This window comes from Scyliorhinus torazame, chromosome 16 (assembly GCF_047496885.1).
Source record: "Scyliorhinus torazame isolate Kashiwa2021f chromosome 16, sScyTor2.1, whole genome shotgun sequence".
Classification (NCBI taxonomy): Eukaryota; Metazoa; Chordata; class Chondrichthyes; order Carcharhiniformes; family Scyliorhinidae; genus Scyliorhinus; species Scyliorhinus torazame.
Window position 1 is genome coordinate 182,137,565 of NC_092722.1, and position 26,485 is coordinate 182,164,049.

General features: G+C 53.4%; 1 protein-coding gene across 1 annotated transcript in view; it reads left to right on the plus strand.

Annotated features, from left to right (window-relative positions):
• Nucleotides 1–26,485, plus strand: part of pdzd7a (PDZ domain containing 7a) — a 153,004-nt gene that overhangs the window by 83,119 nt on the left and 43,400 nt on the right. The window contains exons 12-13 of the mRNA XM_072479557.1: nt 7,813–7,904; nt 24,540–24,611. Of these exons, the coding sequence (XP_072335658.1) occupies nt 7,813–7,904; nt 24,540–24,611 (164 nt within the window). The remainder of the gene's footprint in view (nt 1–7,812; nt 7,905–24,539; nt 24,612–26,485) is intronic.

Genomic DNA, 26,485 nt, shown 5'->3' on the forward strand with positions numbered 1-26,485 from the left:
TTTACCCACTATCCTGGTCTTGTACAATTAAGAGTTACATAGTATAAAGCACTGATTCATGTTTTATATTTGAGGGACTGTATATCTGAGTGCCAATCAAGTTTAACAGCCTTGGAGGCGATTTACAGGACAAATTTCAAAGTGCGGTTTCGGGCACTTTTGGCGGGGTGTTTCACAACAGCTGCAGTGCCGAGATGGAGACCGCTCTTCAAGGGCGCTTAGTTGTTTTTGTTGGGCCTCAGGGAGTTTAACCCGTCGAGGCCACACTTTGACATTTTTCCTGGAGTGGGGAGCTGAAACCGTCGGCAGGACCGGCTCCTCACAGATCCGGGCATGATTTTGAAAGGCTGTCCTGATCTCTACAAACCCCCCCCCCCCCCTAGTCAGGAGCCCCCCCCCCCAACCTCCTTCACTCCCCCAACCTTTCTGTGGCAACTCAAACCCCCGTCATCCCCCTTTCATGGGTATGCCCCTCAGGCCCGACCCTTAGCAGTGCCAACCTGGCACCTGAGTACCCTGGCATAACCAGCCTGGCAGTGTCCCAGGTACCCAGGAAATGCCAACTGGACACCCAAGGGCTGCCTAGGTGGCACTGCCAGGGTGCCCTGGTGGCGCTATTAGGGGTCCAGGTGCCAGGGCACTACCCTCCCCCCGATCACCTAGGGGGCTCCAGATCGTGCCGGCGAAGTGAGTTAGGTGCCTTGCAATTGACCCAGTGCGAAACCTGAATTGGGGCTCTATCGGGATTCATCCATCGCGCCTGGTGAGTATTTAGAGTCATTAGGCTGAATTTTACTGTGTCTCAACCTCCCTGACTAAAAGTCTGGGTTTGGAACCCACGATCCCAATGGCTGTCCCATTGGGAGCAATGTTAATTATTTTAAGGCAGGTCTTCAGGGCATGTTTCACCTCAGAGGGCTGCTAACCAAGTGGATGGCTGGGAGCTCTGTAGCCCCAACAGCGCGAGAGGGGAATGATGGCCACTGATGGGATTAATGCAGTCCAAACAGGCAGAGGCCTAAGAGTCACGGGTCCCAGTGAAGGGGTTGGTGGGTCAGGTTGAGGAGTTCAAGGGGGACGTTTAACGGGAATGAGTGATTCCGATGGGCCCAGGGACCTGCAAAGGAGATTCATGGAATCCATAGCCTCTGTACCTACAGTACAGAAGGAGGCCATTCGGCCCATCAAGTCTGCACCGACCCTCTGAAAGAGCACCATACCTAGGCCCAGAACCCTACCTTATCCCCGTATCCCACCTAACCTGCACATCTTTGGACATAGAGGAGCAATTTAGCATGGCCAATCCACCTCACCTGCACATCTTTGGATTGTGGGAGGAAACTGGAGAACCCGGAGGAAACCCACACAGACATAGGAAGAAAGTGCACACAGTCACCCAAGGCTGGAATCAAACCCAGGTGCCTGGTATTGTGAGGCAGCAGTGCCAATCACTGTACCACAAGATCACCCCGCTTGCCCAACAGTAGTCTGTACAGCTTAAGTTGCTGGGCTTCCAACATGTGGTATGGTCCTCCCCAAACTGTCGGTAAAATATTGGTAGCAGTGGAATAAGGCCCTTGTAGGTCATTCAGTAGCCACAAAATATCTCAATCAGCCCAAGGCCAGGTAGAGATTAGGTACCTCCCCAACTGCTCGAAATTCCAGATAGGCTGGGTGGACAGGAAGGGAAGGTTACCAGCTGTATTTTACATGCCTTTACTGCCTTCAAGCCTGCTGCCGGGTGATTTCTGCTCCTAGGTTGGCGCAGTTGGAATTTTTGTTCCAGGGAGGTGGCTGGATTAGAAGTCAGGACTGCCTCTCCCTGAATGCAGAGTCTGCTAGGTACGGAGGCAGGATGGGTGGAAGGCCTGCCTCTGTGCTATGGCACTTTGTTTAGGTTATTATTTAAAAGATTAAAACAAAAAACAGCCTTCACCCCACCACACATTCTCCATGCCCTATCCATGCCAACCTATGCCACCTCGTGCCTTCCCCATTGTAGCGCACAAAGACTCACGAGAGACGAATAGAGATGAAGTCGATGAGGCTTTATTAAGCGTGACTTGTTCCCCGCAGTTCAGTAACAGACTGGCCTGCGGGGGAGAACTCCTGGTTCTTATACTCTGCCTTCAGGGCGGAGCTAGAGGTCAACAGCCAACCAGGACCCGGGATCTGTCAGCCAATGACATCACGGCTTCACAGTCCCACATGACCCCTAATGCATACTACCACATTCACCCCTTGTTAAAAATGAACCCGGCGGGGTGGTGCTTCGCATGGTGGTAAGGGTTTACAAGGCTGTTCCTGGGAGGAAAACGTTTGCATGTCATCACAGTATGTACAGGGTTTTTTTTTTTTGTTTTGCACTATTTACAGTAGTCGTAAGGGGGAAAAGAAAAAAAGTTCTCGTTAAAGTCCACAACATTGTAGTGTTACATCCATGCCACGAGTCGGTCGGGCGGTCTGGTCGTCCTTGTCGATCGCCTCGGCCCCGGTGGTGAGGCTTGTTCCCGTGTTGTCGTCTCCGGGAGCCTTACGGTTTCTACTTCAGCTTCACTTCTGGTCGGACCTGGGAGGAGGACCGATCCTCCAGAGAAGGGGGCGGTGGCGGGGTGCGCCGGTGGCAGGGAGGGGGTGATTGGTGTCGGGGGGGTGTGCGTGTTGCCGGCGGGCGCCAGATCTCGCAAGGAGACCGTGTCCTGTCGGCCGTCGGGGTACTCCACGTAAGCGTACTGTGGGTTCGCGTGGAGGAGGTGAACCCTCTCGACCAACGGGTCCGACTTGTGCGCCCGCACATGTTTTCGGAGCAAGATGGGTCCTGGGGCCGCCAGCCAGGTCGGCAGCGACGTTCCAGAGGAGGACTTCCTGGGGAAGACAAGGAGGCGCTCATGAGGCGTTTGGTTAGTGCTAGTACACAGTAGCGACCGGATGGAGTGGAGAGCGTCCGGGAGAACCTCCTGCCACCGTGAAACTGGGAGGTCCCTGGACCGTAGGGCCAGTAGGACGGTCTTCCAGACCGTGCCGTTCTCCCTCTCTACATGCCCGTTCCCCCGGGGGTTGTAGCTGGTCGTCCTGCTCGAGGCTATACCGTTGCTGAGCAGGAACTGGCGCAGCTCGTCACTCATGAAGGAGGACCCCCTGTCGCTGTGGACGTATGCGGGGCAACCGAACAGTGTGAATATGGTGTTAAGGGCTTTAATGACTGTGGCCGCTGTCATGTCAGGGCAGGGGAAGGCGAAGGGGAAACGGGAGTACTCGTCCACCACATTCAGGAAGTATGTGTTGCGGTCGGTGGAGGGGAGGGGCCCTTTGAAATCCAGACTAAGGCGTTCAAAGGGACGGGAAGCCTTGATCAGGTGCGCACCATCCGGCCTGAAAAAGTGCGGTTTGCACTCTGCGCAGATGTGGCAGTCCCTTGTGACTGTACGGACCTCCTCCACAGAGTAGGGGAGGTTGCGGGACTTTATAAAGTGGTAGAACCGAGTGACCCCCGGGTGGCAGAGGTCCTCGTGGAGGGTTTGGAGGCGGTTAATTTGTGCGTTGGCACATGTGCCGCGGGATAGGGCATCGGACGGCTCGTTCAGCTTTCCAGGACGGTACAGGATCTCATAGTTGAAGGTGGAGAGCTCGATCCTCCACCTTAAGATCTTGTCGTTTTTAATTTTGCCCCGCTGTGCATTATCGAACATGAAGGCTACCGACCGTTGGTCCGTGAGGAGAGTGAATCTCCTGCCGGCCAGGTAATGCCTCCAATGTCGCACAGCTTCCACTATGGCTTGGGCTTCCTTTTCCACTGAGGAGTGGCTGATTTCTGAAGCGTGGAGGGTTCCGGAGAAAAAGACCACGGGTCTGCCCGCTTGGTTAAGGGTGGCCGCTAGAGCTACATCGGAGGCGTCGCTCTCGACCTGGAAGGGGAGGGACTCGTCGATGGCGCGCATTGTGGCCTTTGCGATATCCGCTTTGATGCGGCTGAAGGCTTGGCAAGCCTCTGTCGACAGAGGGAAGGTCGTGGTCTGTATTAGGGGGCGGGCCTTGTCTGCGTACTGGGGGACCCACTGGGCGTAATATGAAAAGAACCCCAGGCAGCATTTTAGGGCTTTTGAGCAGTGAGGGAGGGGAAATTCCATGAGGGGGCGCATGCGTTCGGGGTCGGGGCCTATTATCCCATTGCGCACTACATATCCCAAGATGGCTAGCCGGTTTGTGCTAAACACGCACTTGTCCTCGTTGTATGTGAGGTTCAAGGCTTTAGCGGTCTGGAGGAATTTTTGGAGGTTGGCGTCGTGGTCCTGCTGATCGTGGCCGCAGATGGTTATGTTGTCGAGATACGGGAACGTGGCCTGCAACCCGTGTTGATCAACCATTCGGTCCATCTCTCGTTGGAAGACCGAGACCCCGTTTGTGACGCCAAATGGGACCCTTAGGAAGTGGTATAATCGCCCGTCTGCCTCGAAGGCTATGTACTTGCGGTCACTTGGGCGGATGGGGAGCTGATGGTAGGCGGACTTGAGGTCCACGGTGGAGAAGACCTTATATTGGGCAATCCGATTGACCATGTCGGATATGCGGGGGAGAGGGTACGCATCTAGTTGTGTGTACCTGTTGATGGTCTGGCTATAGTCTATGACCATCCTTTGCTTCTCCCCTGTCTTTACTACTACCACCTGTGCTCTCCAGGGACTATTACTGGCCTGGATTATGCCTTCCTTCAGTAGCCGCTGGACTTCGGACCGAATGAATGTCCGGTCCTGGGCGCTGTACCGTCTGCTCCTAGTGGCGATGGGTTTGCAATCCGGGGTGAGTTTTGCAAACAAGGATGGGGGCTCAACCTTGAGGGTTGCGAGGCCGCAGATAGTGAGTGGGGGTATTGGGCCGCCGAATTGGAAGGTTAGGCTCTGCAGATTGCACTGGAAGTCTAATCCCAGTAATGTGGGCGCGCAGAGTTGGGGAAGGACGTAGAGCCTGTAGTTTTTGAACTCCCTCCCTTGCACCGTTAGGGTTACTATGCAGAAGCCTTTAATCTGTACGGAGTGGGATCCTGCAGCTAGGGAAATCTTTTGCGCACTGGGACGGATGGTCAAAAAACAGCGTCTTACCGTGTCGGGGTGGATGAAGCTTTCTGTGCTCCCGGAGTCGAGCAGGCATGGTGTCTCGTGCCCGTTTATCAGCACCGTTGTTGTCGTCGTCTGGAGCGTCCGGGGCCGTGCTTGGTCCAGCGTAATTGAGGCCAGACGTGATCGTAGTGCTTGAGCGTCTTCCTCGAACCCCGTGGAGCCGTCGACACTGGGGTCCGTTGTTGCCGTCCAAGATGGCGGCGGGGTGAACAAAATGGCCGCCCCCATGCATCGCACATGGCTGGGGGGCCACAAGATGGCGGCGGGATGGACAAAATGGCCGCCCCATGCGTCGCACAGGGCTGGGGGGTCCCAAGATGGCGGCGCCCCTCCTCCCCTCATGGTGGCCGGGACCCAAAATTGCTGCGCTTGCGGGTCGTACATAGGGCACTGGGGGGGTTGGGGAGCGTTAGAAACGCGCAGGACTGCTTCTTCTCCTGGGACAGCGGCGACCTCCCGGGACCGGCACACAGCCGCGAAATGGCCCTTTTTCCCGCAGCTCTTGCAAATCGCTGCGCGGGCTGGGCAGCGCTGCCGGGGGTGTTTCGCCTGGCCGCAGAAATAGCAGCGGGCTCCCCCGGGACGACTTGTCGTCTGAACCGCGCAAGCCTGTGGGGTGGGGGGTTTGTCGCGACGTTGGTCCACGGAGCCCAAGGGGCTGCCGTGCGGTCGGGGCCGTAGGCGCGGGCGTTTCACGCGGCTACATCCAGGGAGGCTGCAAGGGCCCGTGCCTCTGAGAGTCCCAGCGACTCTTTTTCCAAAAGTCTGGCGGATTTGGGGAGAGTTCATACCTGCGACAAAAGCATCGCACATCAACATGCCCATGTGTTCAATCGCGTTTACCGGCGGGCAGCTGCAGGCCCGTCCCAAAATTAGCAGCGCGGCGTAGAATTCGTCCAGCGATTCTCCGGGACTTTGCCGTCTCATTGCGAGTTGGTAGCGTGCGTAGATCTGGTTCACTGGGCGAATATAGATGCTCTTTAGTGCTGCGAACGCCGTCTGGAAATCCTCTGCGTCTTCGATGAGAGGGAAAATTTCCGGGCTTACCCTCGAGTGCAGGACCTGTAGTTTCTGGTCTTCTGTGACCCGGCCGGGGGCCGTTCTGAGGTAGGCCTCGAAACAAGTCTGCCAGTGTTTGAAAACTGCTGCTGAGTTCACTGCGTGGGGGCTGATCCTCAGGCATTCCGGGATGATCCTGAGCTCCATAGTCCTTTAAGCACGTTTAATAAATTGTAGCGCACAAAGACTCACGAGAGACGAATAGTGCCAATCACTGTGCCACAAGATCACCCCGCTTGCCCAACAGTAGTCTGTACAGCTTAAGTTGCTGGGCTTCCAACATGTGGTATGGTCCTCCCCAAACTGTCGGTAAAATACTGGTAGCAGTGGAATAAGGCCCTTGTAGGTCATTCAGTAGCCACAAAATATCTCAATCAGCCCAAGGCCAGGTAGAGATTAGGTACCTCCCCAACTACTCGAAATTCCAGATAGGCTGGGTGGACAGGAAGGGAAGGTTACCAGCTGTATTTTACATGCCTTTACTGCCTTCAAGCCTGCTGCCGGGTGATTTCTGCTCCTAGGTTGGCGCAGTTGGAATTTTTGTTCCAGGGAGGTGGCTGGATTAGAAGTCAGGACTGCCTCTCCCTGAATGCAGAGTCTGCTAGGTACGGAGGCAGGATGGGTGGAAGGCCTGCCTCTGTGCTATGGCACTTTGTTTAGGTTATTATTTAAAAGATTAAAACAAAAAACAGCCTTCACCCCACCACACATTCTCCATGCCCTATCCATGCCAACCTATGCCACCTCGTGCCTTCCCCATTGTAGCGCACAAAGACTCACGAGAGACGAATAGAGATGAAGTCGATGAGGCTTTATTAAGCGTGACTTGTTCCCCGCAGTTCAGTAACAGACTGGCCTGCGGGGGAGAACTCCTGGTTCTTATACTCCGCCTTCAGGGCGGAGCTAGAGGTCAACAGCCAACCAGGACCCGGGATCTGTCAGCCAATGACATCACGGCTTCACAGTCCCACATGACCCCTAATGCATACTACCACACCCATGAACCCTCATATCCCCTATGATCCCTCATAACCCTTATACCCTCCACATCCCCAAGGCCCTTTATAGCCCTAATGCCAACTTAGTGTCAACTTAGGCCAAACCATGCTCTCCACCCACCACCTTTGCCCTTCCTCCCTCCATGACAACTCACAAAGTATCCTTTTGACAGTTCCTTGGCAGCTTCGACAGTTCCATTGAGTTTATGCATTTTGTGCGCACAATCATGTTTACTTTTAACAAATCCAAAGGATGCCTTATCTCTCCCATAGGTGTCCTGGGACCATATCAAATGGGTGCCTTATCTCTACAAACGAATCACCAAGTTCAGACCTCCTCTTACTTACTCGGTTTAATATGCACACTTGGGGTTTCACACTACTGGCCTACGAAAATTCTGCTTCAGTGGTTGCAGCTGGTGATTTAAATCTTCAGATGCCTCTATATACTGCGAATGTGCAAACCCTGGCCCAATCCTGTCCTGCCCTGCAAACATGCCATGTTCAGGGGTGGGTCTCAGAATTTCCAGTCATTTCTGGGATTTTCACCACAATGTAGAAAAAATCTAGGCCTGAGTATTTACTTGATAGATACCCTTATTTTGGTAAAGTGTTTTATTTTATCTGTCTTGTTCCTAAAGGGCCATCATTGGACCAACCGACCTGGGCAGGTTTGACAGTATGGTGATGCCTTATGAACTGGAAGCATATGATATTCTGAAAAACAGAGCAGGTGGGAGAGTTGTACAAGAGTGATGAGAAATTATGTGAGAAATGAGTAATTAGAGTCAACAAAGTGGCTGAAATATTTTGAATGTGGGTGTGTTGTTAGGTTGTTATTCAAACCCGAAGGTGACAGGGCCTTGGCCTTGAATACATTTTTCAATATCTTCCATACTCTTTAGTTATGGATGATGAACTGAAGAAGTCAATGAACTCAAAGGGCTGATTTTAAATATGGGGCAGTAGTCATGGAGGGACCAAAAGTAAGCGGTGCACTGTCCACCATTCTGGACCATAAGGCCAAGAGATTTTAATGTGTGGGCCTTAACTACAAGCTCTGGCTCTGATGCCCACCTGAAGCCAGCAGGGATTATTTTACCATGGGTGGGCAGGAGTCAAAAAATAGTGGAGCTTGAGGGGCAGGTGGTGACTGTGCACCTGGGAGCATCCCTTGGCGAGGAAGTGCAGGTTCTGATGGTTGGTGATCAGGGAGTGGGGGGAGCCCTGAGGCAGTTGAGGCTCAAGCTGTCCTTGTGAAACCAGGGGGGGGGGGGGGATATTCGTCTGGCCCCAGAGGCATACCGCAACAATTTGCTGGTAACCCAGAGACCATGGGGACCTGCAGTTAAAATGTTAACATTCATTTAAATTACACCCCATCGCCTTGGGGGTGGCTCCCCTTCTATGCCTTAAGTTAGAGAAGCCGGAGCGCAACATTTACCCTCTTTCTTCCTCCTGTTCCCCCTCATCACCTTGCCTTCAGGGCCACACTAATTCTGCTGATCTGGGGTTTAAAGCTGGCCTCAAGTTTCAACATCAGAAGAGTAAATAGCATTACCTGAATTTGAAATCACTGACAGCTCAAAATCAGCTATCATGCCTGAAAATGATGCTGAATTCTGGTGTTTTGAAGTAGCTGGTTGCTGGCATTGGCAGAGTGCTTTTCCCATGAATTCTAAATGTAAATTTCTTCATGAGGCTCTGGGGAAGTCACATTTTCATGATAGATTTAATGAACAGCATTTTAGATTGAAAGCATAGTAACTATCCCATTTAAAAAGAATAAGCACTGATATGGACATGTGTACCATTTTTACCATCGCAAAATATTCCAGAGTGCTTCACAAATGGGGAAAATGGACGCTGACCGGCAATAGGTGAAGTTATGGGAGGTAATGGAAAGAGTTAATAAAGATGTTTTGAATGCAAGAGAGAGTTAGCAACATAGAGGAGGTTTGGGAAAAGACTTCCAGAGTGCAGAGTGATGATGGTTGAAAACCGTACCACTGAAAATGGAATGGAAGGATAATAGGTTGGAGTCAGACGTTGGAGGGTGGAAGGTAGGAAATGGACTGTAGAAAGTTGCAGAGAAATGGAGAAGGGCTGTGGGGGAAATACCTAGGTTTTGAAATCAGTGTTGGGGGTGAGCTGGTGCCTTAAGTTAAGGAACCATTCGAAATTCGTTGTGGTTAAGGAGCCATTTGAAATTGGTACTACAGGATAAAATTAAACTGGAGTTTTGGATGAGTTGAAGTTTATGTACGCAGTTCTGTTGCATTCTTGAAAATTGAAATTCATTGAAACTTATTTTTTAAGATAATAGCCTTAATTTGGAAAATCATAATCTAATCAAGCAGTCAGCATGGCTTAATGAAAGGGGAGTTGTGTCTAACTAATTTATCAGAGTTTTTCAAGGAAGTCTCAACCAGAGTGAAAGAGGGGAACCAGTAGAAGGTTGTATTTGGACTTCCAGAAGGCGTTCGACAAGGTACCTCACAAAAGGTTAAGTCACAAGATAAGAACCCATGGTGCTGGAGGTGGTATATTGACATGGATAAAGAATTGGCTTATGGGCAGGAAATGGCAAGCGTGGATAAGGGGTTCTTTTTCATATTGACCACCTGTAACCAGTGGGGTTCCTCAGGGATCAGAGCTGGACCATAATTGTTTACAATATATATTGATGACTTAGAGGAAGGAAGCAAAAATACTGTAACCAGATGTGCAGACAACACAAAAATAGGTGGAAAGGCAGGTTGCAAGAGGAGTACAAGAGGAATATCGATGGGTTAAGTAAGTAGGTAAAAAGTTGGCAAATGCAATATAATGTGGGAAAATGTGAAGTTGTTCATTTTGGAAGGGAGAACTAAAAAAGAGAAAAACTGCAGAAAGGTGCAACACAAAGGAATTTGGAGGTACTTGTACATGAAAGACAGAAAGCTAACACACATGTACAGCAAGTAAACAAGAAGGCTAATGGAATGTTGGCCCTTATTTCAGGGAGGTTAGAGTATAAGAGTAGGGAAGTCTTGTTGCAACTATACAAGGCACTGGTGAGACCACATCTGGAGTACTGTGAGCAGTTTTGGTCGACTTATCAAAGGAAAGATATTTGCCGGATTTAGGGCGCGATTCTCTGGCCACATTACGCTCAAGCGAGAGCACAACCTGGCCGGAGAATCCCGGAAGGTGTCGGAATCGGAACTCCGCTCAAAATGGGTGGGACCAAATGACGCTCACGCAGGTAGGTCGTAAACATACTTACGACCTACCTGCCTAGCATCCGCCTCCGTCAAATTCACTGGCCTCCCCAGGGAGGCTGCAGCTGGGTGCCGATCAGTGCTGGTTCACACAAACATGGACCAGGTGGAAAGGCGCCGGGAGGATCTTCTGGGCCATTGGAGACCCCTGGGTGGTCAGGGTAAGTGCAGGGTGGCCCCCTGGCCCTCCCCCTGGAATGCAGGCACCTTGCCACTGCCAAGGTGTCTGGGTGGCACTGCCTAGGTGCCAGGGTGGCAGTGCAAGGGTGCACGAGTGCCAGGGTGGCACTGCCAAGAACCAGGGGGCAAGGGGGGCCATGCCCATGAAATGAGAATGGACGGGGGAGTTTGAAGGGTGGGGGAGTGCAGGGCAGGTCAGTAGGGGCCTCTGGGAGGTTGGAGGAGTAATGGATGGGGGTCTTGGTAAGGAGTGGGTGCTGTTAGGGGGCTTGGGGGGGGGGCCTGAAGAGGGGAGACCCCAGGGATCCCACAGCGGGGTGTCCTCACTTGGGGGGTGAGGGGTAGTATCTATGTGTGTGAGGGGTGACATTTCCCATGGATGGGGGAACCCCAAGCTCACTTAGAGATCGGGGCACCTTTTCAAAATGGCAGCCCGATTTCTGAGTTCAAGGTTTCTAAGGGCGGGATTCTCCGGCCGCATACGCCCGGCGCCTGGAGAATCCCGCCCGAGGTCAATGGAGTTCTCCGTTGTACGCGGTTCACCCGTGACATTCCTGTGGCGGGCGGGGCGGGAGAACCCAGCCCAAAGTGTCGGCTAAACCGGTGAGAAACTCCCCAGGGCGCAATTCTCCGGAAAAACCTTGAAGTGTGGTAGCGAGCGGGAATTGCAGCGAGATTCCCGGCACTTGGCCCAGCGAGGCCCGCAACACAATGCAACGTTAATTGGTCCACTTAAGGCATCATGGGCTTCTCGCTGCAAGTGACGGCTCGCAGCTGATTCGCCGGGACTGCGCTTGCCAGCACCTCGCTAACAAGTTCCAGCAGCACTTAAGCTGCACTTGCTCAGCCAACCCCAGCTTGCTCGCAATAATGGCGCCAAGGACACCAGCCCCAAGTTTCGAGGACGTGATTCCGGGAGACTCCTGGACACAGTGGAGGCCAGAAGGGATGTCGTGTTCCCCTGCAGGTCCAGGAGGGTGAGCCACAAGACAGCCAGTACTGCCTAGGATGAGGTGGCGGCAGCCGTCAGCTTAGGGAGTGCGACCAGGAGAACTGGTCTCCAGTGCAGGAGAAAGGTCAATGACCTACACGAGTGAGTAGACACCAACGCCCCCCCCCCCCCCACCCCACCCCCAAGGGAGCATCCACCACCCCCCAACCCCCCAGGCGATCCTCAGCCCTCCCTCACCCCTCAACCCTGAACCCCGCCTTCACACCCACTCTCCCACCACTGTGAACCACGCATGTGGCTAACGGTGCCCTCTCTGTATCTCCTCAGGAAAAGCTCTCCCACGGGAGAGTGCCCAGACTGGCGGTGGGGTGCCGGACATCAGAATCCTCACCTCCTTCGAGGAGTGGGCCCTAGAGATGACTTGTGTGGGTGAAGATAGAGCGGTCATCAACGTGGAAGCTGACGGATGCCGCAGAGGTGAGGAACCACCGGGCTCCACCCAGAGGACCTATCAAACAGATTGCCTTACTAACTGACCCATCCCTCCCAGTGGCCAAATGTTCATTCTCCTGCAGGTCCTCCAGCCGTCTGAGCCGGCGCATCCTGGGTGGCCTCCTCTCCTGACACCAAGGAGAACACCTCGGAAGGAAGCTCCGAGGATGCAACTGTTAGTTGCAGCACAGCTGTCATCCTCACCCTCCACCAGCGCAGATACACACACCTCAGGCATCTGGGGCATAATCTGGTGAGCGCCACACTGCAGATGTTGTAAATCTGTTGGAGGCAGGAACCCCCAAGCGAGACAGCAGTCAGAGGGCTGCTGGATCCCAGGACCCAGCTGGGTTCCAGCTTGATGCTGAGCCTCTGGCAGTGGGCTACCCGGAGCTGATGGCGATGATAGGGAGCGTCCGGAAGCTTCAGAGGGAGATGTCATCGTCACTCCAGAAGATCCATAGCCGCTTGGAGAAATCCCAGAAACTACATGCGCAGGAGATGGCACCTGCAAAGAGTGGCATTGAGGCCAATACTGCTCGGGTGGCGACCACTGTGCCTGGTGCACGAGGTTGGCACCATAAATGAAGGTATCCCAGGCGTTGCGCAATCGGTGACGTCCATGACAGACTGACCGCCTCGCTGAGGGATGTCATCCAGTACCAGGCTGACCTTGGTGAGGTTCTGCAGGACATGGCCGAGGCACAGGGGAGATTGTTCCAGTTACAAGTGGGCATTGCCGAGGCATTGCAGAGCATGTCCCAGTCACTGAGGAGCATCGCCGAGGGAGTCGATACCATGGTGCAGACATTGTGGAGCCACCAGGGCTGGCAGAGCCAGCTGATGCCGGGTCTCGAACCAGCTGTCCCTCAATCCCCAAGTGAACTCCAGGCATAGGTAGGGAATAGGGGTGGCTGGGGGGTGGGCAGTCGGCACCACCAGGAATGGGGGATGGTAAAGCACATTAAACTCCTTTTTGCACAACCATTATGATGCCTCTGTCACTTTCTTCCACAATGCGTGCTGACCTCCGGACCCGTTGTCCATTTCTCCATGCACCTTTCACTCCCTGTGGTGCTCACCCACCCTCTGGCCGTGGACATGTCCCATCCCCTGGGTGTTCAGATGTTGAGTGTGTGGTGTTGCCTCCCGCAGTGTTCAAGCACAGTGTCCAGGCATCAGGGTGTGATTGGGATACTAGGCAATGACTCCTACGTGCTACATGGCCCGTCCATCCACGGGAATCCACTTGGCATCTGTGGTTTAGCTCACTGGGCTAAATCGCTGCCTTTTAAAGCAGACCGAGGCAGGCCGGCAGCACGGTTCAATTCCCGTACCAGCCTCCCCGAACAGGCGCCGGAATATGGCGACTAGGGGCTTTTCACAGTCACTTCATTGAAGCCTGCTTGTGACAATAAGCAATTTTCATTTCAAGTGCTCACTTAATCATGATTGCCAATTCCCTATCAGCAATAGCCTTCAGCCGCGCATCCAAAGGTCTTAGCATTCGGTGGGGGATATGGAAGCTCTTCCATCAGGTTCACGTTTTTCAAAAGTAGTATTAATTGGCGCCAGCGTGGGCACTTGTTGAGGAGGCCGCTGAATGGCGCAGATCTCGTTTTTGGCCTCTCCCGCTATTCACCGGCCTCGTTACGCTTGAGCAAGAATGCATAGGCCGGTGAATCGCGATTGAAGTGTCATTGAATAGCGATGGGGAACTTGCCAGCCAAGCCGGCAGGAAACTCCCTGGAAAAATTAATTTATAAAATTTTGGAGTGAATTGCGCCCTAAGTGTTCCCACTAACAGAGGATTAGAACTGGTCTTCGCTGGTGCAAGTCTTTCTCCTTAACTATGCAAAAATATGCATGGTAAATCTTGCTGGATTCCATTAGAATTCCAGTATCGGCCCACCACTTTGTGCTAATCCTGCTTTCCGTCCCCACCTGCTGACAATGAGGGGCATCCTCCCCCACCATGGGAGTAATAGGTCACCCTCCCACAGCATGCATGCATGAGGTCACCCGACCGGACCCCCCTCCGCCCAATCAGACACCTCCATCAAAGACCCCAATCAGTGACCCTCATCAAACCCCCCCCATCAGTCACTCCCATCAGAGACCTCCCCCATCAGACAGCCCCATCAAAGAACCCCACCAGAAACCCCTCATCAGAGAGCCCCATCAGTCACCCCTGCCTGAAAGTCCAGGCAGTACAGTGAAAGATCATTGTATTTTCACTTACCCTTCCCTAACATCTTCTGTCTCAGACAAAGGTGTGTTTAAATCAACAGCTGTTAAAAGTGCCAGAGGCTTCCTTGAAAGATAAATATACTTGAAAGGGTTTCAAATCTCCTGACAGCAGTTCAAATGCAGAACTCCCATTCAATTTCACATGGCAGTACATTGCACTAGCCAGTGATTGACAGTTTTAAATTCCAGCTGCTTGGTGGATTGTTTATCTATTCCCTTCACGCTTGAATACATCTCCATTACCCTGCTTTAATGCTAACCACAATGTTTACAAACACTCTTGCTATGATTGACAGCCTCTCACCACAGGGTGCATGGCTCCCTTTTTTAGACCTAAAACAGTATTAGGCCACTTGAATCCGTTAATTATGGGTTTAACATATGAAAAGGGATCCTTTTACAAAATTTGTCAGCATTGAGCCAACTTTGGGGCCTGAAATAGTAGTGACATCACCCAATAATTGGGTAGCCTACTTCATAACTCCCTACCAAAACTTAACCAAAGGCCATTGCTGGTACTGATGTCTATGCTTGGTCAGGCTGCCTCTGATAAATGCCGGTAGCTCAACAAGTGTATTGATAAAACCTGAGGACTGACTTTCATTAATCCTCGAGCCACTTGCAGAAATTAGGTTTGAGCTCATTTCCCAGCCATTTAGTTTCTATTAACATGAATATAAAAAGGTGTTAAATAGTCACTACTAAACCCAGATCCATGTTTCGACATAAAAAGTTTAATTGTTTTATTATAGATGGGGTTTTCTATAATGCTGCATTAATTATATATAAAGGTATAATCTTAGCTGCAGAAACAGCATGAGATTTGATAGCTACTTCAGAGATAATATTTTAAATATATATGTAGATGAAACAGGCAAAAATAAATTAACATGTCACCAGGATCACATTTTTCCATATATTGCAATCTGGTGTGATTGAAACATTAATAAAATGGTCAATGAAAGGCATAGTGTAATGTATTGCCTAGTGGATTATACAGTCAAATAAAAATTAAAGGTAATTGAAACAAAAACAACCAAATTAAAATTTCCTTTTTTAGATTGCACTACTTTTTAATATGTTTGTCACTGATGTTCAACGCAGGTCAAATAAAAGTCCAATTAGAAAAGGTGATTAAGCGAAGGGGAACACCGTGCTTGAGGGACCTGGAATGAAGAGACATGAGGCTGGAATCTCACCATCGAGGCGAGAAGTTCGAGTCAGGAAATATCCCAACTTGGCAGACCCAGGAGAAAATAAATTGCAAGGGGAGATATGTGTGGGAGGGGGAAAGTTTGTGGGAGGGGGAATAACATTTGTCGGGGGCAAGATGGTGGCGTTGTGCCACGGAGATGGGTAAATGTGGGGATGGGCTGTTTAGAAACCTTGCCTTGGTTCTGTGGGACTTCAACCTAGTTGTATTAGAGGCTGCTAAGCCCTCACCTCTCACACCCAAACCTCCATGCCCTTCCCCCCCCCCCCCCCCCCCCGTACCTTCCATGCCCACTCACACAGTACGCACTCTGGACCCAATGAACCATATAATAACAATGGCAAGTCTTGAAAGGCACTTAAAAGCACCCATTCCAAAATCTGTTTTGGAAAAAACGTCTGCTCTTACAACTCTTTACAATATCAATCAGGCAGAATTATTATAGCATCAATAACAGAAGCTTTACCTCATTCGCTGTTGGAGCTCAAGCCAAGCATTCATAATGACGCCATATGTGAACTGTATCAACAGAAACAAATGGCCAGATATCTGTTTCTCTAGAAGATCTTACTATAAATCCAAAACTCACTCATGGATTAGCTCAGTGGAAGTCTGTTTTTAAAGGTGGAAGTGGGGTATTTGCTTTGATTGAGATTAGGATTAATACCTATGTGGAGGATAAACACCACACAGATTGAGTTGTGTTGCTAGTGCCTCTGTTATTATTGTGAGGATTTAAGACCTCACACTGGATATTTTTATAAAATTTATATAGAAATGCATACCGCCGTTTCTAAAATGTTTAAAACTGAACAAAGACCTTTAAAATGGCTGAAACTGTATTGGTCTGTGACCAATGAACAAAATAAGGTACTTAGTTTTAGGAACAATCACACCTTGTTAACTCTGAGGCACCACTGTGGACTGTACAGCCCAACTTTAAAGAGAGCTTTACAAAGGCCATCTGCATTTAATAACCCAGGCAAAGGCCCCACAACCTTCCTTTCAATTCTTAATGGCTGAGGTGGTTAAGCATCTGCAATCTACACAATGGATGTGCATCCTTTGTCAAAGATGGTGGAGAGGTGGGAGTCATATGACATGGGCCTCTGGCTTGTGGAACAAGTTATATTGCCTTGTTAAATTGCATAGTTCAGCCTGCTATTTAACATCTGACTAGCAAAACATACCAAAGGAACTCTGGCCCAGATTGGACACCTGGCCCCATCTACCCTGATTCTACTGGATGTTCTGTACCATCGCCTACAAGACTGATTAAATCTGTGTCCCTAACTCATCTTGTGAAGTCCACACCACCAGAAAAGTGAATTTTCCATCGGTTTTCAGCCTGCCAACCTCTGTGAAGGAATACCTCGTTGGATTTTCATTCTGGATGCTGAAAGAAGCCCCCCCACCCCGCATCGGTAACATTATCTTACATGGTAAAGTGGACACAAGTCCAACAAATTACTATTTTAGAAAATATAAATATTCTCATTATTGAAGACCCTTCATAGCCAGAAACTTTTAATATTCAAATATCAAAAAGAGCGAGTTGTTTGTGATCCACGCCAAGGGGCAGGAGGAGAGACTGAAAGAGCTGCCGCTCAGGATGGTAGAGAAAAATTTTCGTTACCTGGGTATAAAGGTGGCCGGGAAATGTGATGCCCTGCACACGCTCAACCTGACCCGGTTGGTGGAGCAAATGGAAGGGGACTTTAAAAGGTGGGACATGCTCCCGCGGTCACTGGCAGACCAGGGGCGAAATTCTCCGTTATCGGCGGAAAGTCCGCCGATCGGCGCAAAAAACGGCGCAAATCCCACTTGCGTCACGTCATAAAAATGGGTCAATAGTCTCCGGCCCGAAATGGGCTAGCAGCGACGTAACAGGATCCGCGCTTGCGCAGTGGTTCACGCCATGCAGCGTCATACGCGCTGCACGGCGTGACGGCTCATAAGGCCGCGCTGCTCCCCCCCACCCGACCGCAACACCCGACCGCAACACCCGACTGGATGGCTGGCCGTCGCTCAGCCCCGAGGTTCGAGTCACGCGATGTGGAGGCGCTCCTGGACGCGGTGGAGCAGAGGAGGGACGCCCTGTATCCCGGGCACAGCCGCAGAGTTGCCCCACGCCACAGCCGGCGTCTGTGGAGGGAAGTGGCAGAGGCCGTCTCCGCTGTGGCCCTGACACCACGGACAGGCACCCAGTGCCACAAGAAGGTGAACGACCTCGTCAGAGCAGGCAGGGTGAGCCTCCCCATATCCCCCCCTCCCCATATCCCCCCCTCCCCCATATCCCCCCCTCCCCCATATCCCCCCTCCCCCATATCCCCCCCTCCCCCATATCCCCCCTCCCCCATATCCCCCCTCCCCCATATCCGAGCCAGGACACCACTACCCAGGACACCACTACCCAGGACACCACTACCCAGGACACCCCTACCCGGGACACCCCTACCCGGGACAGCACTACCCGGGACAGCACTACCCAGGAAGACGAAATACCGGACAGTGACTCAGAGTGGATGGGTGGAGACGAACCCCCATCCCAAAGTGCCATGGACTCAGAGTGGGACGAAGAGCACGACACAACGCCACTGCTGTCACCAACACCCTCCACCATCGCAGAAACACTCACCACGGTTGGGCACTTTAGTGATGAGGTGTCTGGTACACTCACTGGTGCGCACAACACAGCCGTCCCGGTACAGCAGGTGGAGGTAGGAGCAGCAGAGGGACCGGGCGGTCGGAGGGCAGCCCAGGCCAAGCGAACATCTGCCGCCCAGATGGATCCCGGGTTCCTGCAGTTACCACACCCACACATAGATCCGATGCAACCACCGACCCGGAGACGAGCGAAGAGTGTGACGGGCGGCTTGCGGCGGCTGCGGTCGCAGGTGGAGGAGTCCACCCGCGTCCAGGAGCTGGGAGTGGTCCCGGTCATGCGTGCCACCCAGGCTGACACCGCACGGGTGGCGTCCGCGGTGGAGGCAATGGTTGCGACGGTGTCAGACATGGGGAACGGTTGGCGAGGCCTGGGGCCTTCCGTGCAGGCGGCGTCTGTGGCCCAGGAAATGGCTGCCCTCTCACAGGAGGCCATGAGCCAGTGCCAGCGCCAGATGGCAGAGGCGCTTGACGCCATAGCCCAGTCTCTGCAGGCCATGGCCCAGTCTCAGCAGGCCATGGCCCAGTCTCAGCAGGCCATGGCCCAGTCTCTGCAGGCCATGGCCCAGTCTCAGCAGGCCATCGCTGAGGGCATCGGCGCCAGTGGCCATGTGCGAGCCGGCGTCGCACTGTCACAGACAGGGTTTGCCAACACCCTGGGCTCCATGGCTGCAAACCTGCAGACCCCTGTCGATACCAGCACGGGCCTCCAGGACTGGCAGCGCCAGATGTCGGGGGGGGCGTCGGATGGCCAGTCCGTTCGCATCCCCCACCCATGTAGAGGCCTGGGGGCCATCGGGCACCCCGAGGGAGGAGGAGGTGGTGTGGTCCGTCCCGGCTCCCTCTGTAGGGGAGGTCCCGGTACACCGCGACACCTCGGACTCCCCCCCCTTCCGTCCCAGGTGCATCGGGTGGGCAACGGGCAGGACAAGCTGGCAGCTCGCCATCCCAGTCGCCCGGGCCGCAGCCTGGCCCATCTAGGCCAGGACGCCCCAGGAAACGGCCGCCAAAGGGATCCAGTGTCAGAGGGCAGGTATCACAGGAGTCCACCTCCAGTTCTGCTGTACCGTCTGGGGAACCACGTAGACGTAGTCAAAGGGCCCGTAAGGTCAAACAATTAGACACTGAGTAAGTTGGCACGGGTGCAGGGCACAGATGAGTTTTAGGGGCTATGGCACGTGCATGAACTCCTTTGGTTATTAAAGTCAATGTTACACCTACCGAAGCTGCCTTTGTGCTCTGTCCAAAGTGTGCGGGCGTGTGATGTACGTTGAGCGCAAGTGTGTGTGTGAGGGGTGGTCTTACCTCAGCCCCAGGTGAGTCTGCCCCCTTCCCCTGGGCCGCCATCAACATCCCCCGGGCAGAGGACGGGACCGTGCGCTGCAGTGTCACAGCCACATGCAGGGATGGTCCGGGTGGATGGTGGTACTGTGGCCATGGGTCAGACATAGTCCAACGATGTAGAGCCAGGAGCTCATTGCAGGGCGGGTTGTCATCATCCTCCATGGCCTGCGATAGACACGCGTCCACCCGCAACTGTGTGAGCCCGGCCCGTTGTGCCGCTGGTGGATCGGCAATGGGGGGGGGGGGGGGGGGGGGGGGGTGGTGTGCATGCGGGTGGGGTGGGTGGGGTTGGGGAGGGGGGTGAGGGTGCTGGGTGGGTGGGGGGTGTGGGTGGTCGGCTGTTGCCATGGTGTGCGGTCTGTGGCCATACTACCCGATTCCCATGCCCATCTAGTCAGTGAAGCGGGCGTCTATCAGTCTGTCCCGTGCCCGCTGGGCCAGCCGGTAACGGTGGACAGCCACCCGCCTGTGTCTACCCCGTCTGCCCTGACCATTGCCCCCATCCCCCTCATCTGGGGAGGACTGTGCCTCTTCCTGCTGCTCCTCCACTCCGCCCTCCTCTGCCTGCGGCACATCGCCCCTCTGCTGGGCTATGTTGTGCAGGACGCAGCACACCACAATGATGCGGCCGACCCTATCTGACCGATACTGGAGGGCGCCCCCAGAGAGGTCCAGGCAACTGAAACGCAGCTTCAGCACGCCAAAGCTCCTCTCGATCACTCCCCTTGTCGCTACATGGGCATCATTGTAGCGGTTCTCCGCCTCATTGCGTGGCCTCCGTATAGGCGTCATCAGCCACAATTGCAATGGGTAGCCCCTGTCGCCCAGCAACCAGCCCCTCAGCCGGGGATGGCGTCCCTCGTACATGCCGGGGATGGATGACCGCGACAACACGAATGAGTCGGGTACACTGCCTGGGTGACGGGCGCAGACGTGCAGGATCATCATGCGGTGGTCGCAGACCACCTGTACGTTCATCGAATAGGTCCCCTTCCTATTAGTGAACACGGCCCTGTTATCTGGAGGTGGCCGCACGGCGACGTGCATCCCATCGATCGCGCCCTGGACCATGGGGAACCCGGCCACGGCAGAGAAGCCCACGGCACGGGCACCTTGGCTGGCCCGGTCCACGGGGAAGCGGATGTAGCGGTGCGCCATGGCATAAAGGGCATCTGTCACTGCCCGGATGCACCGGTGCACCGATGTCTGCGATATGCCGGACAGGTCCCCACTCGGTGCCTGGAATGACCCCGTTGCATAAAAGTTCAGGGCCACCGTAACCTTGACGGACACGGGGAGAGGGTGTCCCCCGCCAGTGCCACGCGGTGACAGGTGTGCCAGCAGGTGGCAGATGCGTGCCACGGTTTCCCGGCTCATCCGGAGTCTCCTCCTGCATTCCCGGTCCGTGAGGTCCTGGTATGACTGCCGGGGCCGGTACACACGGGGCGCCCTCGGGTGCCTCCGTTGCCGTGGGGCCGCGACGTCCTCCCCCCCCTCCTCGTCCTGTCGGTCAGGTGTCCCTCCAGCCTGGGCGGCTGCCACCTGCCCCTCTGCGGCAGCCTGCGCCGCCTCTCTGGCACGCTCCTCCTCCTCCTCATCCAGGGCAACATAGACATGAGCGGCTGCCACCACGGCGGCCAACATCGCTGGATGATCTGAAAACATGACGGCCTGGTGGGGGGGAGGGGAACAACGACATGTCATCATTGCCCATATCCCCTCCTCCCCCCAGCCAGGTGGCATGGACCGCATGGGTCCAACTGTTGGAGGCTGGCACCTGGCCAGGTGGACCAACTCACTTGCCCTCCCATCACCCTCCTCGGCACGGACCCCCCCCCCAACCTCCACCCCGGCACGGACCCCCCCCCAACCTCCACCCCAGCACGGACTCCCCCCAACCTCCACCCCAGCACGGACCCCCCCAACCCCCAACCTCCACCCCAGCACGGACCCCACCCAACCCCTAACCTCCACCCCGGCACGGACCCTCCCCCCCCCCCCAACCTCCACCCCGGCACGGACCCCCTCCCCAACCTCCACCCCAGCACGGACCCCCTCCCCAACCTCCACCCCAGCACGGACCCCCTCCCCAACCTCCACCCCAGCACGGACCCCCCCAACCTCCACCCCGGCACGGACCCCCCCCCCCCCCAACCTCCACCCCAGCACGGACCCCCCCCAACCTCCACCCCAGCACGGACCCCCCCCCAACCCCCAACCTCCACCCCAGCACGGACCCCCCCCAACCTCCACCCCGGCACGGACCCCCCCCCCCCCCAACCTCCACCCCGGCACGGACCCCCTCCCGGCACTCCCCCGGAGCCCAGCCTACTCTAACCACCCCCCCCCCCCCCCCGCCGCACACACACACACACAAGCCGAGACACACCTCTCCTCACGCAATCAGTCTGCGGCCACGCCATTTCCTGCCCAGAGCCAACCCCCCAGGCCGTCACTCACCTCCACGCTGGTCGGCGTGAGCCTGGAGCACCGGGTCACGCCGATGAAAAGGAGGTTTGATTCACGTCGACGTGAACGGTCATCACGTCGACGGGACTTCGGCCCATCCGGAAGGGAGAATATCGGCAGGCCGAAAATCGTGACATTCTCCGCGGCAGCGGCGCCATTAACGCCCCGCCGACTTTTCTCCCTTCGGAGACTTCGGCGGGGGCGGGATTCACGGCGGCCAACGGGCATTCTCCAACCCTCTGGGGGGTCGGAGAATGACGCCCCAGATTTTTGTTTGTCTTTCAGTGCCTCCCCATCTTCATCCCTCAGGCCCTTTTTAAGTGGGTGAGTAGGATCATTTTGGGCTTTGTGTGGGCGGATAAGACCCCGCGAGTAAGGAGAGCGCAGTGGGGGGGGGGGGGGGGGGGTTGGCGCTGCCGAACTTTCGCAACTACTATTGGGCGGCCAATATAGCTATGATTATAAAGTGGGCGATGGGGGGGTGGGATTAGGAAGTGGGCGATGGGGGGGGGGGGGGGGGGGCGTGGGAGCAGCTGGAGATGGCGTCATGTAAAGGTACTAGTCTGGAAGCTTTGATAATGGTTCCTTTGCCGTTCTCGCCGACCCGTTACTCCACAAGTCCGGTGGTGGTGGCGACACTGCGGATCTGGGGACAGTGGAGGAGGTACAAGAAGGTGGAGGGAGCGTCGGTCTGGACCCCGATATGTAACAACCACAGGTTTGTCCCGGGTAGGATGGATGGTGGGTTCCAGAACTGGCAGAGGGCAGGCATCAGAAGGATGGGAGATCTGTTCATAGACGGAAGCTTTCCCAGTTTGAAGGCGCTAGAGGACAAATGTAATCTGCCGCCAGGAAACGCCTTTAACTATCTGCAAGTACGAGCATTCCTGAAAAAACAGGTAGTGGCCTTTCCGGCGCTGCCGCCACTGAGGATTCAGGTCAGGGCGGTCTCCGGCACCTGGGTGGGGGAGGGGAAGGTGTTGGATATCTACCAGGAACTGCAGGAGGCGGAGGAAACCCCGGTGGAGGAGCTCAAGGGCAAGTGGGAGGAGGAGGTAGGTGAGGGGTTGGAAGCGGATCTGTGGGCAGAGGTCCTGGACAGGGTTAATTCCTCCTCATCATGTGCCAGGCTCAGTCTAATTCAATTTAAGGTGGTCCGCCGGACACACATGACGGCAGCACGAATGAGCAAGTTTTTGGGGTAGAAGACAGTTGTATGAGGTGCAAGGGCAGCCCTGCAAACCATGTCCACATGTTTTGGGCATGCCCGGAGCTTAGAGAGTTCTGGCAAGGGTTCGCGAGGGCAATGTCCAAGGTGATTAACACACGGGTGGTGCCGAGTCCAGAGATAATGATCTTTGGAGTGCCAGAAGACCCGGGAGTTCAGGGTGCGAAAGAGGCCGACGTCTTGGCCTTTGCCTCCCGAGTAGTGGAGACGGATTTTATTAATGTGGAGGGACTCGAAGCCCCCAAGGGTAGAGACATGGGTTAACGACATGGCTGGGTTTCTCAGCCTCGAGAAAATAAAGTTTGCCTTAAGAGAGTCTACGCTAGGGTTCTCTCGGAGGTGGCTTTCGTCGACTTTCTCGGGAAAATTAAAATGTCAGCAGCAGCAATCCGTAGTGGGGGGGGGGGGAATGCTTCATTGGGATGGTGTGGGAAGACTGAGTCGCATGGGGTAATGTCTATTTAATTGTTATTGTATATTCTCTTTTTGCACTATGCTAATGTTCACTCTAGTTTGTTTTGTTATTATTGGTACCACTGTTTTATTATGAAAAATTCTGCAAAACCTTAATAAAAATACTTTTTAAAAAAATATTCAAATATCAAAATGATTTGATAATTTTCCCCGTGTTTTAGTTACAAACAAATTTTTTCTGTATTCTAGTTATATTACTTAATATAATTAATGTTTTAGTTTACTATATTCATTCTATTCTATTTCTATTAATTTTAAAAGTTAAAACTCACTGATAGGTATTTCCGCTGAAGTTGAAAACTTTTTACTAAGTGGTGAACGTACTGAGACAGTAGAATAAAATTGTATTAGTAACAGCTTAATAAAGGGAATTGTAATGACCCTCACGAAACCCACAGGAATGACCCAATTGATCTCCCTATGTGGTTCGTGGAGTACGAGCTCCCCCACTGAGGGGCGAGGCCGAGCAGCTGGAATTCGGGAACCAAGTTCTTAAAAGCTGGCCAGGATTTGGACCGACATGATCGGTAACCTGCCTGGGACTTGCGTGCTGTATGCCATATTGCGGCCTTTACTTTTGTTTGCCTAAATGAACCTTTGTTGTTTAACCTTCTCAATACTCCTGAGAATATTGTAGGATTTATGACAAAAGAACTGAAGATAGACGCTGCCTTCATGTGACAATTACTGTAGTGGTTCCAGCTTTGTTTTTCTAGCATTAATGCAGTCCTATAGAACACAAAATTACTTTTCTGCACAAAATAAGATGCAATATCATATTTAAGGTGCATATTTTATACTGTTGATTAATTCAGTGTCAATAAAATATCTACCACCAGGGAGATCTCCAATACTTAGGCCTTCAGACAATGGTCTAGCCCCAAAAAGACATCTGATCACACCAATTCCAGGTTAGTCTCTTGAGATGCAACAGCTGGAGTTTCTTCTTGCATGAACAAAGGATTAATACATTATCACATCATTTCATTCTTGATGTTAGCTATGTGATTTGAAGATGGCTCATAGCTACATGCCACAGGTATTGATAGTTCACAGCTGTGGTGATGTCGTACTTTTCTGAAAGGCACACAGGTAAGCAGTCTTTATGGCTCCACAAAAATCTCTGGAAAAAAATTCCTGCTTTTTTGGTGGCAGCTGATTGCTTGGCTGCATCCACGTGCGGAAAATCTTAACAAAGCAAGAACAACACCTGCCCCAAAAGGGCAACCTAATTTCTTAGATGGGTTTGGAACATGCTTTAGGGCCCTCATTAGCATATGCAAATGAGCATATGCGTACTTGAGGTAACTTCCCAAAACGCCCGATAATAGATTGAGACCAATGTGGGGCTTGAGTTTTAGCTCCACTCGTGACTGGGAATGGAGCCGTTCTGGTTCACTGACTACATCTTAACCTAGGGACATTTCTGTGGAAGCAGAATTGGAGGGCGGGGAGTTCCTGCAGGACTAGTATCTGTCTTCATATGGCAGGTAGCCTATCTATGTACTTAATGGCCACTTAAAGCCATTTAAAGTCGGCTGACTGGGATTTTCCAGTTAGTCTCCAGGTTTCCTAGGGCAGCAGAGGCCAGTTTAACTGCTTGCAGATGGGTTCTCGGCGGCAGACTGGAGGGAGGGGTGGTGATCCGTGATCCAGGGAAACTTTAAGGCCCTCAATCCCTGTCTGGCTGCAGCAACAGCTGCATGCCACCATGTAAAGCCCCCCCCCCCCCCCCCCCACTGATTCTACCTGACTGCAAAAGCCTTTTTTCATTAAAATTTGAAAAGGTTGGGGGAGAGAGTGCCTCTATTTTGAAGTGCCCCATCTCTGACTTACATTGTAACCTGCTGCTCCTTTCAAGCTGAAAGGCTTCTTTCTGATTGTCCCTCCAACTCAAAAGCCCACACAACATCCCTAATCTGAAGGGGAGGTTGCCTTTGAGCTTTAATTGGCTGCCCCTGGGAAAATTACAATGAGTCACTGTTGCCCATTTCCATGGGCTTATGTGATCATAGAATTTACAGTGCAGAAGGAGGCCACTCAGCCCATTGAGTTTGCACTGGCCCTTGGAAAGAGCACCCTACCTGTGCCCACACCTCCACCCTATCCCCGTAACCCAATAACCCCACCGAACCTTTTGACACAAAGGGGAATTTAGCACGGCCAATCCACCTAACCTGCACATCTTTGGACTGTGGGAGGAAACCGGAGCACCCGAAGGAAACCCACGCAGACACAAGGAGAATGTGTAGACTCCACACAGACAGTGACCCAAGCCAGGAATCGAACCTGGGACCCTGGAGCTGTGAAGCAACTGTGCTAATCACTATGCTACCGTGCTGCCTAGTGTGCTTGCAACATTGGTTATTCATCCTACCAAGCCCCACCCACCCAACCCCATTTTCCTGCCGAGACAACGGATGCAATGATGGCCAACTTCTCTCTCTTCAAATTTTACAGAGCACGTTTCCTGGTACTTATTAGATTTAACATACTTGTATTTGAGAGTGAATGGGCGGGATTCTCCACCCCCACGCCGAAGTGGCCGCGCCGTCATGAACGCCGTCGAGGTTCACGACCTCGCGGAACGGCCCTGGTCCCGACCGATTCAGGCCCTGACAATGGGCTAGTATCGGGGCCGCGCCAGGCCTTGTCGCCCGTGTAAAAGCGGCGCCGCATAGATGACGCAGCCGGCGCCTCATAACGGACGTCATCCGCGCATGCGTGGTTGCCGTCCTGTCCAAATCCGCCCCGCAAGAAGATGGGGGACGGATCTTGCGGGGCG